The following is a 13,095-nucleotide window of genomic DNA, read 5'->3' on the forward strand; positions in this document are numbered from 1 at the left end:
CCTCTTGCTCTCTCTTTATGCCTCTTGTGATGTTTCCAATCCAGCCAGGCTCATGTCTAACAGCACTAATCACAAATTAAATGGATCTGTTAGTTTGTGAACCCATAGGACCACTTTACCTTCTGCTCAGAGGGAATAAATGTGCTTAGGGCTAGTGAAAGCCATTTGAAAGAAAAGAATGTATCCTTTTCATATGCAAAAGATGGAATATTTAAATTTAAATGAGAGAACTTCCTTGAGATATGATATTCCTAATGGAATGCAAACATGTTTCATAAATAAAATGGCTTTTTTAAGCTATTGTTTTAAAAAGCCTAAAATAGATTTTCTGACAGGATTTCCTAGGTTGCTCCATCTGCTACTTTTCCCCAGCACTCCCTAAATATCTCAAGATTCCTCTTGGAAAATTCTCTCAGTAATTGGTGTTCCAGAAACACCTCTACCTTCTGAGTGGAAAATAAATGGATGCCTTTGGCTAAACTGCACACATCAAGAAAACAAATGGTAAGCAGTCATTACCGAAGTCAACAAGCTTGACTCCTCCTTCTGTTGTCAGAAGAATGTTGTTCCCTTTGACGTCACGATGGATGATTCGGTTATTGTGTAAATGTTGAAGGCCCTGTATACCCATGACAACAAAAAATAAGTTTACTCCCTTATTTTAAAACAATTACCCTACTATTAGGGAGTGTAATGAAGACAATCTGCACTTCACTATAGAAACATCTGTCTGCTTGATCACATGCTTGATATGCCCCCCTGCTGCTATAACAGCCAGCATAATATTGTCATCATTACCATAGTTTATAAATGGAAAATGTATGAGATGGGTAAATTGCACCCTCTACTGTCATTACAAGCCTGATGAACATCCTTACCAAGAGAGCACCATATAAGATGTATGAGATTATAGCTTCATCCAACCGTTGGCCACACTTCAGCAAGCCTTTGACAAGATCTGTGACAGAACCTCCATTACACAGCTGTGAAGAGAATGGGGAGCAAAAAAAGAAACAAAACACAAGACCCCTATTACTCAACAGACTTGTTTAGGTTGTGGATTCCTACTGTAGGAGTCTGCAACATAACACAAATGCCAGACCAAGTAGATTTCCACCTGCAATTATTTAAGTTGTCATCCTTGTCATAGAGCATATTTTATTAACAGTGTTGACAATAAATCATAGTACTTGGGGGAAGGGGTGGAAAGCACAAGTCAGAGGTTGTAAAATTTAACTAAAAGTGAAATATTAAAACAGAAAAACTATATGTTATTATAAAAACAGAATCTATAGATCCGGTTTAATTTATTTGAATATTTTCACAATAATATGTGCATTGTCTTTTTGAAAAACTGCCTTTGTGTGAAGAAAAGGCCAGAAAAGACAAGATTGATTCACTTGATAACTGGGAGGCAACAAATTACAGTCATTTCAAACCTTCACTCCATCAATGCTCCTGCTGGCAGGCAATATAAAATAGACAGCAGCCATATCTCTATACTCAGACTTGATGGCATGCTCTGCCAACAACTGAGATTAAACATTCTGATCCAGAAAAGCACAGCTTCTTGCAAGCACTTTCCATTAATGGGCTGCCATACATCAAAGGAGGAGGAGGAGAAAAAGTAAAATTAGAACCTTTGTAAATGTGTTTTCACCCACATCATTAGTTCATCAACCATGCCCCTCTAGCAACTGTTTCCCCCTCATCCTCCTACTCTCTCCCTCTTTCTCCTTTTCTTACTTTTATATTTACAACAACTGTATGACACTTAAAATTAAAAGGAGCGTTGTTTGGCAGGGTTTTTTTGCAGGGTGGGGAGGTCGTTATATTTGTTCTTCGACAGTCACCTCTTATTTTTGCAGAGCGGTCCCTTCTACACCATACCAAGCTTTCTGTCACGTAAAAATCATATGTCTATATCAACAAGATACTTGAACTCAGATCTAAATTCCCTTTGCATTGGCAGTATTCAGTCTAAAAACTCTAATGCATAAAATCAAACAAATGGCATGAAATCAAATTCTAAAATCCTCCTTTGAAATCTGACAATCTACTACTCTTTTGTTTTTCCTTTCTTCCCTAAATTTTGTCAATCTAGTATCAGTCCCTCTGCACGCTAATTTGCCATGTGCTATAGGAGGTATGGATATTTTTCACCATACATTATCACCATTACTATAGGACTAAAAAAATCTGTTAGAATTCTGAACTTTTCTACACATGAAAAGTGCATTATGTTAGCTACTGAGGATCCAGAACACATGATACATTGGTTTCCTTTACGCAAATAAGTTACTGAAGTAATATTCCATCAGTGGTTGATAGTGGCTGATGCAAGAGTTTACCTTTCCTTTTTTACTTGGGAGCTTGTTCCATCCAGTTGGGAGGGAGTCCATAAGCCACTATCACACACCAAATACATTTGTAGATGAACTAAACCCTTAGGTGGAAGGGAGTGTATGCGCTTACCTACCCAGGGCCGGCTCCAGGCACCAGCTGAGCAAGCAGGTGCTTGGGGCGGCCAAGGGGAAGGGGTGGCACATCAGGCTCTTCAGCGGCGGGTCCCTGTCCCTCTCGGAGGGAAGGACCTGCCACCGAATTACCGCCGAAGAAGAAAGCGGCGCGGTGGAACTGCCGCCAATCGCAACTTTTTTTTTTCCCCCCGCCACTTGGGGCGGCAAAAGCCCTGGAGCCGGCCCTGTACCTACCCGTGTTTAATTATTTGCCTGGGGAGCCATCAATGCCATGTATTGTCTTTATTATCTTTATTGTACTAACTGTGTACTATTGAGATGTGTTGTGCTAATTTTATTTGCATTCTTTTTTCACGAAAAGCTATAGCCAAACACAAAAGTAATCTCAAGGGACTGGTAATGAGATATGAAGCCTTTCAGCTCAAGGCCACCACTTCAAACCCAACCCAAGTTGATTGAAAGTGATACAGTCTTCTGGCTGTTCAGTAGCATATGTGAAATGAATCACATTCTCTCCAAATAGCTAAGTACCCACAACACAAAGACCACCACCAAAATTGGCAGAGACACCCATGTTGGTAGTCAATAGAGAGCTCTGGAATGAAATGATCATGAACACTGAACTAGCTGCCTGCCACTAGAGGTGGTCCTTACATAAGAGAGCTAATGCATGTTTTTAGGGACATGGTCTATGAAATATCTTTTCTATGAATAAACATAAAATGTTAGTTCTCAGTGTAGCACCTTCCCTCATCATATAAAATTAAATTAAGGGCCCACTTCTGCTTCTCTTACTCACTTTGAGTAGTACCTTACCATGGGCTTTAATGCAACTACTCACCTGACTGAGGTATTGCTCTTTGTGAGTAAATGTTGCAGAATAGTGCAACGAAAAATATTTTTAATTAGAAAATTGTAAAGATGCTCATCACAATGACTATATGATTTTATCAAAGAAACAGGGATCACAGTAAGAGAGAGCTTTGTATATACCCTTTTACTGAAAAAAATCACTACACTATTATAAAACGTAATTGCTGTGCACAGACAAATCTGCATGCAATTCTAAGGCAGGGAATATTTCCAAGGTCAACTGTTTCAATAAACTTCTGTATATAAGGAAAATGAGAAGTTTTGTCTTAAATTTCTTTACAAATTTAAAATTAGGTGCACCAAAAACAACAAGCTATACATCATTAATCCAAAAAGCTAACCTGCGGAAATGGTATGTTCTTGTGACATTCATGATTCAGTTGTACAGAACAGCATGTCTGATGTACTTTGGGATAAGAATGTTAGCTGTTTCTCTGTTAGTCACTAAGAACCCATACAGCAAATCATTTTGATAACCATTGAAACTTATTATGAAAATTGGCATATGGTACCAAATGCTGTCCTCCATACCGTATAATGTTGCAATGCATAAAAGTCAGGTTTATTGTATTACTGGAACAGGGTTAAAGTAGAACATAAAGTGATCATACTTTACTCTGATTCCACCCACAATCCCAGAATAGCTGGATGGTGCTTCCAAAATAATCAGTAACAAACAAGTTAGTGCTCACATTTATATTGATGTAACTATGTTATAGAAAAATACTGCTATGGTGCAACACCCCTATAAGATCACTCTAATCTCTGTGCTGGGCTCCATACACAATTAATCCTTTAGGAATATCCTAATCATCTGAGTGAAATCCTGGAGCTAGTGCAGTCAGTCAATGACACTAACTGCAGTGCAATCAGAATGACATCCCTCATTTTGAGAACACTGAAACCTGCTAAATGGGGGTAGAGTCTGCATAAGCCATTTAAAGTGCTAGATATTCAACAGCATCCTGTTATTAATTTTACACTGCCTTAAGACAGTTTTCCCATTACATTCTCTCAGCCCACATTTGCAATGGGTGCCAGGTTTGGTAAATACTGTGTGTGGTACTTCATCATGAAGACATCTTTTGGATTATCCAACAAGACCTTGACTTCTCAACACTAACACAGATGTTTTCTCCAGCATGGAAGCTCAATTTACTTTCAAGTAAGAAAATTATTATGGAGCCCATTCTATGTTTTTGAAGACAGAACGAAGTACCTTGAATGGCAATAAAGTGCTGATACCACGCCCCCATGTCTGGGGTTTGTTACTGAATAAACACTGAGTGTGTTTTCTTGAAGGGTGGATCTGCAAACACCTCCCACTGCCAGACTGTTTGATCAATATCCCTAAACACAGAACCCCAAAATTCTAAGGTTCGTCTCTCAGTATAGAGCACAGAGACCCACCATTTGCTGTTTCTGATTTGTTCACTTCTAAAGGGGAGCACCTCGCCCTAAAAATCCATTTTAATTAAGTTCTAATATTATCAAAATATCTTACCTCAAGCACTAGCCAAAGCTGTCCTCCCACGTATTGATCTGCTTTGTAAAACATTCCATAAAACTTAACAACATTGGGATGATTGGGAAGAAACTGTAAAATATTATATTCTGCTTCAATTTCCTCATCCACATCCTAAAAGGAAAACACAAATATGGTGTATAAATAAATAATAATTCAGAACAACAAACAAATAAATCTTCATTGACAAAAAGAAGTATCTATACATTATTTCATGCTTCTAAATGTCTTTATTGTGATGCACTGAAAACAATCTAATCAAATAATAAAATCTGGTCAAAAACCAATCACACCACAATTGTCTTATTGCAAATAAAAGTGTGAACTCCATGTGCAGTCAGTAGTTTTGCCTCAAGGGTACGCTTAATGCATAATAATACACTGCTATCACAAAAGTAAAAATGGTGCTTAGCTTTGCTCACTTGTCTAAATGGAAAATTTGCATATATATCTTTTCTAATTTGTTCCTTAAATCTGCATTTCTGATGGTTGAGCTACTGTAAATACATGAATCTTAGCTTCATTTTTTCTTTTTAAGGTAATCTGATGAACCTAGTTATATATTTAAGACATTAAATGGGACATGAATAAAAATAAATACATCTTTAAAACAGGAGAAATTTATACAAACTAAAGCCCACGTGGAGAACGGATACAACAGGAACTGTTAAACAGAGCAAAAATCAAAATCCTCAAAATAAGCAAAAATTTGACTATTTGTCTAAAGAGGGATTTTTGTGAAGATGAAATAACAAAAGACCAACTATATTGCACAATAACCCACATGAGCCCCAGTTCAGCAAAGCACTTAAGCACATGCTTAAGTGTATTTCTATTCAGCACAGCCTTTGACTTTAACAGGACTTGAGCACATGCTTCAAAGTTAAGCATGTGCTTAAATAATTTGCTGAGTTGGGATAGTTTGCTGTATCAAGACCCTAGTGCTTTATTCCATTAATCACATATTACTTATTACATTCTTCTGACTCATACTGTACAAGGGATGAACAAGCTGTATTTCTTTAAATAAAAAAGGGGCAACTTTTCTCAGTACGGGTTTTAGTCTCAATGTCCCAGTCAAATTCCAATGCGGATAATTACATACTGAAATTCTGTGGTTTCTATTGGCCACAATATTTGCCACACATTGAGATGTAGGTGGTGCAACCTAGTGGTCAGAACAGGAGTCTGGCCTCATGGTCAGAGCAGAATCAGAGGGCAGAACTGGAGGCGTGGTCAGGAGGCAAGTGAATGGTCAGTAGCAGGAGTCAGAACAGAGCTGATGTCATGGTTAGGAGACAAGCCAGTGGTCAGAGCCAGCAGCTATGAATCAGGGGGTCAGAGGTAGGCAGGAATTAGGGATGGAATGGAGCAGGCAAGGAGTGGAGCAAGGGCTGAACAAGAAGCAGGTCTGGGGCAGCTGTGGGCATGGAACGCATTGAGCAGCCACTGTGCTCAAGTTGCTACCAGGCTTAAATAGGGATCTGTTGGCCCTTCTGTCCAATCAAGGAGCAAATCACTTTGTGAGGGTTTACTGAGTCCACTCAAGCTCATTGGGTTGCTAAGTGACCATGCCCAGAGCCAATGGAGTTCCTGACAGTATGGCCCCCTTTGGGGCTCCTCCTAGGGGCTCATGGCCCTTGCTTGTCAGGGTATCCTTGGTGAAATTCCCTCAAGAGATCTGGAGTGTGAACATTTTCTTCTGGTTCCCAGAATCACTCCTCTGGCCCATACTCCTTCCAGTCTGTCAGATACTGCAGCTTCCCCTTGACTTATTGGGAGGCGAAGACCTGATGGACTTTATATTCCTCTTGCCGATGGACAATTACAGAGGGTGGAGGAGGATCTACCCAGTTGGGGAAAAGGTTGTCAACAAATGGTTTAAGGAGAGAAACATGAAAGACAGGTGAATCTTGAGGGATTCTGGCAGTTGAAGCTTGAAGGCCACTGGTTTATTTGCTCGATGATCCAAAAAGGACCCAGGTATTGATGATCAAGCTTGACTGAAGAATGGTCTGTTCTCAGGTTCCCAGTTAAGAGCCAGACCTTATCCCCTACTGCAAGGTTAGGGGCAGCCGATCGCTTTCAGACTGTGTAATGCTTATAAGTTTCTTTACTGGCAAGTAAGTGTTCCTTGAGTTCCTGGCATGTTTTCTGGACCATATCCATGTCCCTCAGGACAGCAGAGCCATCAGGCAGAACTGGATGGAATCAGGGGTAAAAGCCAAAATTTGCAAAGAATGGGGTGTGTTGGGGGGAAGTGTGGGTTGAGTTGTTGTACACAAACTCAGCCAAACAGTATTGGGAGCCAATCATCCTGACAGAAATTCAGAAAACAGCAGAGATACTGCTCCAGGGTCTGACTGCCTCTTTCAGTTTGATCATCAGTCTGAGGATGGGAGGCTGTTAAGGTGAGGAATTTAGTGCAGAGAAAGTGAAGAAATTCCTGCCAGAATCAAGAAATAAATTGAGGCGCTCAGTCCAAAATGGTGCAAGTCGGTATGCCATGGTACTGAAAGATGTGCTCCAGGAAAGCTTGTGCTATTTCATGGGCAGATGGCACAGTGCAGCAGGGAATAAAATGGGCCATCTTGGTCAGGAAGTCCACTTCAGTCAGGATAACAGTGCCGTTGGAAGTGCAGTAACTCCACTATAAAGTCCATTGAGAAGGTGGACCAAGGAAATGGAGGTTTGGGGAGGGGCTGAAGGAGACCCATAGGGTTGGCTCACAGGTTCTTCATACAGGCACAGAGGTCGCAGAACTTCACATAGTTTTTAACATCTGTTCATAGGGTCAACCACCAGAAGTAACTAGTAATCAGAGTCCAGGTTTTAAATTGGCCAAAATGTCCTGCTATAGGGGAGTCATGGCACAATCTTAGCACCTGAAGTTGGGAACTGGTCATCAAGTGACTAGTGAGGGCCGAACAGACAAATTGGGAGGATTTAAGGAGAGCGTGAGGGCTTTCTGCTCCACTTCACAGTACTCGTCCTTGCAGGACAAGGCATTTGTCTTCTCATTCTTAGACCCAGGATAGTAGGTAACCATAAAGTCAAATTGGGAGAGGAAAAGGGCCCAGCGAATCTGACGTTGGTTGAGTTATTGTGTTGTCTGTAGATGCTCCAAATTCTTGTGATCTGTCCAGACTTGAACAGGGGCCTGGGCCCCCTCAAGGAGGTGGTCCCACTCCTCAAAGGCAGCATTGATGACCTGGAGCTCCTTGTCCCATACATCATCTCTCACCACGAGTCAGTTTCCAAGAGAAGAGGGCACAGGGATGAAGCAACTGGTGAGAGCACCATACCTATTGCAAAGTCCAAGGCATTGTTCTCAACTATAAAGGCCTTTGTAGGGTCTGGATGGATCAAAATGGGGGCAGAAATAAACAACTTTTTCAAGTGGTTGAAAGCCACCTGAATGTCCGGGGATCAGGTGAACTTAACTCCCTTCTTGAGGAGGGACATTTTAGGGGCTACCAGGTCAAAGAATCCTTGGATGAATCGCTGGTACACATTTATGAATCCAAGAAACCATTGCATTCCACATATATTCAAGGGTGCCTTCCACTTGGTGGTGGCTGCAACCTTGTGGGGGTCCTGCTGGAGAGATGAGACAGCTCAGAAACTCCACGGTATCCTTGTCAAATTCACATTTCTTGTGTTTCACATAAAGTTGATTTTGGTGAAGCCAATCAAGAATGGTGTGGCACCTCGTGGTCATGGAGTTCTTGGTTTTCTGAAAAAATGAGAATATTGTCTAAGATGATCACAAATTGATTGAGGATATCTCAGAAGACATTGTTCATGAAATGCTGGAAAGTTGCAGGGGCATTACGCAGACCAAACATTTTGACCAAGTATTCAAAATGGCCATAGCTGGTTCAAAATGTTTTCTTCCATTCATCCCCCTGTTGGACTCTGATCAGGTTGTATGTTCCATGCAGATCTAGCTTTGTGAAGACCTGAGCCAAATGGATTCTTTCCAGGAGTTTATTTACGAGAGGAAAAAGACATTGATTACAGATAGTGATCTTTTTTAGATGTAAAGTCAGAGGGAGCCATCCTTCTTAGGCACAAAATATATAGATGTTCCCACGGGGGAAATCAAAGATTGGATGAACCCATTACATAGATTTTCTTCATGGTACTCCTGGAGGGCCTGCAGCTTAGGTTCAGATAAGGAAATATGTGTCCAAAAGGAACCTTGGTTGAAGGCTGACTGTGTAATCATAACTGTGGTGAGGAGGTAGGGCATACTCCTTCTGTTTGTTGAATACTTTGGCATGTTCTAGGTATTTGGCAGAAATTTCAGGCACTGCTCATAAATCTTTGGTTCCTAACTCTGGATCCTTCAGGGGCTTCAGTGTACCGCAGAATGTGACCAGCCATTGGCTTGAGCTGGGCAGGCATGTTTGTCGGCACCGCAGGGAACACAACAGTATAGATCATGGGTGCCATCTAATTTGGGGGTCACGAGTGACAAGTCAGGGGACACCAAGGACGTCCAGTGAGTACAGAGCGCAGATGACCCTGAACTGCAAGATGTCTTGATGACCACCAAATGACCTCCAGGAGAGCTGTCTAATGCTTAATGGGGCCTGAAGAGAAAAGTGACCCATTGATAGCCTTGACAAGCTCAGGGAAATCCCTGCAAAGGATTCCATGCCCCTTAATGAACTCCTGGTCAATGAAATTGCCAGAGGTATCCAAGTCAACCAGTGTTCTAAGTGGACATGAGGGATGGCAGAATGCCACAACTGAAGAGGGAGACAGAGCAGGGAAGCATGCTGGTTACAGGTTGCCAAGATTCTGGCAGATAGCTGGCTTCACAGTTTGCTGTGGGGAGGAGGGGAGCACTGACCCAACCCTAGCCCCCTCACACTGGGACTGGGCTTTGGTGCTTCCCAACCTGGAGGTGGACCAGTCTTTGGTAGGGCACCCTGCTGCAACATGTCTGGTCATCCAGTCTGGTATGGCAATAGGAGCTCCAGGAGACATAAGAATTCTGACCAGTGGGGGTCAGGTGGCCTGTCATTTTTCTTAGGCTCCCTCTGTTAGCTGATCACCAATCCTAAGACGAAGATCAATTAAGGCTCCCAGGCTAGGTGGAAGTTCCACCCATGCTAATTCATCTTTGATTGGGTCATTGAGTCCCTGCCTGAAGTAGTGTCTCTGCACAGTGGATATCTGCAACCAGACATTTAAATTCCTCTGCATAGTCGGTGATAGACCCAAGACCCTGCCACAGTATATTCTTGATTAGGAATCTAAGATGATCTCCATTGCCTGAACAAAGTTCTCAAAGTGTTCAAGGAGAGGACTGGACCCCTGCAAGAGTGGTGAAGCCCCCTTCAGGGCCTCTCCAGTGGGCAGACTAAGCACTAATCCCACTTGGGATTGATCCATGGGGCATGACTGTACATGCCAACATGAACTGGAATCCACTAAACTTGGCACAATCCCTGTTAAATGTATCAGGTAGGGGCAGCGTAGGCTCACAAAAAGTGGGTGCACGAGTTGGGAGTACAGAAGACACTGCCTGGACATGTACCTGGGCCTGGAGGGATGCACTGTGGTCACACAGCATGGCGATTTGAACCTGCAGTTCCTGTAGGACCTAAACAACTTCTGAGAAGGTGGGCTGGCTTCCATCTGGGCCCCCTCTATGCCGGCAAGTGGGCTGCCCAAACTCACACACCGAGGTGTAGGCAGTGAGACCTATTGGACAGAGCAAGGGTCTGGCCTAGAGGTCAGAGCAGAATCAGAGAGTAGAACTGGAAGTATGGCCAGAAGGCAAGCCAATGGTTGGAGCCAGAGATCAAAACAGAAGCAAAGGGCAGAGCTGGAGTTGTGGTCAGGAGCCAAGCCGGTGGTTAAAGCCAGGAGTTAGGGGTTCAGAGGTAGGCAGGGCTGGAGAGGAGCAAGGGCTGGACCGGAAGCAGGTCTGACGCAGCTTCGGGTGCTGCTGATGCAACCAGATTTAAATGGGGATCAGTTGGCTCTTCATCCAATCAGGGAGAATAGTCACTTAATGAGGGTTTACTGGGCCCAGCTGAGCTCATTGGGTTGCTAGGCAACTGCAGCCAGCTGAGTTCCCGACAATATTCTTCTTCAATTCCGGTCTTAACTATTGTGTATTATCGCTGTGCATTGTAAAAAAGCTGCTGCTTTCTATTCTACAGCTGGCAGCACTTCAGTGGTGGGTGAAGGAATTCCATTATAGAGTTTGTACAGATTTTACAGTGATATGGGATCCTTTCTGATGAACAGCACTATATGAATGTAAGATATTACCATTAGTGTATTGGAAATGCCATCGTGCAATCTGATCATGTTCATGCTCCAATTGCTGCAACCTTGGATACCTAAAATCTGTACCAGCAAACTACCCAGGTGCACTGCCAGAAATCAAGGTCAGCATGAATGCTGATTTTGAATAACACATAAGGCTATGAAAGGGGGAGATCTTACCAGGTGCTAAGCAACTTTCACTCCCACTCACGTCAGAGGTCTTTGTGAGTTGAAAGTGCTCAGAACTAGAGTTGGCTGAAAACCACAAAACAAGGTGCAATTTCCAAGTGGCTGTTTGGGTCAACCAGATTCATTCCCCTCATTATTCTTGTGATGATGTTTAGGGGTTGGCTGTTCATCATATGAACACACACATTTGAATGTGAACAAGCATATTCCCTACTTATTTACCATCTGCTGTGTGTCATTTGCAATTTGCTATTCTGCTGTTTGAAAAGTTTCAGTCATCCAATCAGGGAGCAGAAAACAATACCATGTGACTTAAATGACCAGTCACTCAGTGAGAATAGTTTCAGTGAACAGTTTTCTAACATCTCATTGGCTGAAACTTGTTTGCATAAAACTACTGATGAATATTTGTGAATAATGACTAACCATAACATTTTGTCAAGTTATGAATGGTTCACAAATAGAAAAAAGGCAAAATTAATTATTTTAAACAGATAATTCAGTCTGCTTTGCATAGCCCCTTGTAGGACTATGTCCTAAATTATACAAAAGAGCCTTACAAAGGGGCCAGTGTGAGGCTGGATGCAGTTTTTTTTTTCTTTCCAAACCAAGTAGCCCACATCTGCTCATAATATATTTAACAGTTCCCTCCAGGATGTTTTCAGTTTGCCTAAACTTTGAGTCAGAGCTTCAAGCCTGTTTGAGAGTAAAACCTTTTAATGTTAACAATGAAGTTATGATTAAAATAGGATTATAATCTTTTACTTACATTGATAGGATCCAGAATTTTTACTGCGGCCAGACTCCCGTCTTTCTTATTGGCAACCTTATAGACTTTACCATAAGTGCCTTTTCCAATGGTCTCTATAATTTCCCAGGTATCTGAAGGATCAGCTAATGATGCAAGTCCAATCATATTGGGATTATATTGAAATAATCCATATAGTGGCGTCCTGGAAAACAAAGTTTGTACATTTGCTAAATTTTATGGGATTTAACAAATTGTTTCTTATTCATTCATTCATTTATTTATTTAACCAGCTAGCTGAGGAAACATATCGAGCACAGAATATGGAACAGAATGGAACCGATAAGCAGCTACTGATGGCTTCTTTCTGCCCTGAGCACTACTACTAACCATAGAGCACTGAACCAACAGGGCAGGCAAAGGAAGAACCAAATCAGAACCCAGAACATCACCAGTGGATAAATAAATATGGCCACATTGACATTTCTCTTTCCCAAACTTCAGCTTTACAGAGTTGGGGTACTCTGCCTGTTGCCCTGAAAGGCATTGTTGAGCTCTGCTGTCTTCTTCTCTAGCATTTGGACCAAATGGCTCTCAAGTGAATCTATGCTTTAGATGGATTCTTGTGAGCAGGGAAGGGGAAGGTGCCCTACCTTGGGGACCTGAGAAGGGAAGTAGTGGGGGCTCTTGGAGAGAAAACAGGAGAGAAACTGAGAAAAATGCATAAGGAAGGACACATTCCCTAATTATTAGGACCTTGAGCAAGATTTTGGGCACAACTATTTTAAAGATCTCCAAATACCCATCCAACCTGTGATTGAAATTTGATCATTCTGGAAAGGAACTAACATACAGCCAGAAGGGAAAGCCAGGAAAGGGGAGATCCAACAGGAAGAAAGCTGGCAGGCTGAAGAAGTGAGTGAACAGTGCCAGTAATCAGGGAGAGCAAGCAGCCTGCGTTGTTATCATGATATAGGTACTGGGTCAGT

The 13,095-nt window shown here is 42.1% G+C and overlaps 1 protein-coding gene across 1 annotated transcript in view; it reads right to left on the reverse strand.

Moving 5' to 3' along the window:
- Positions 1-13,095, reverse strand: part of MYO3B (myosin IIIB) — a 328,398-nt gene that overhangs the window by 280,000 nt on the left and 35,303 nt on the right. Inside the window, exons 3-6 of the mRNA XM_054043283.1 lie at positions 12,128-12,311; positions 4,858-4,992; positions 879-983; positions 520-619 (exon numbers count right to left, since the gene is read on the reverse strand). Of these exons, the coding sequence (XP_053899258.1) occupies positions 520-619; positions 879-983; positions 4,858-4,992; positions 12,128-12,311 (524 nt within the window). The remainder of the gene's footprint in view (positions 1-519; positions 620-878; positions 984-4,857; positions 4,993-12,127; positions 12,312-13,095) is intronic.

Source organism: Malaclemys terrapin, chromosome 11 (genome assembly GCF_027887155.1).
Source record: "Malaclemys terrapin pileata isolate rMalTer1 chromosome 11, rMalTer1.hap1, whole genome shotgun sequence".
Taxonomy (NCBI): domain Eukaryota; kingdom Metazoa; phylum Chordata; order Testudines; family Emydidae; genus Malaclemys; species Malaclemys terrapin.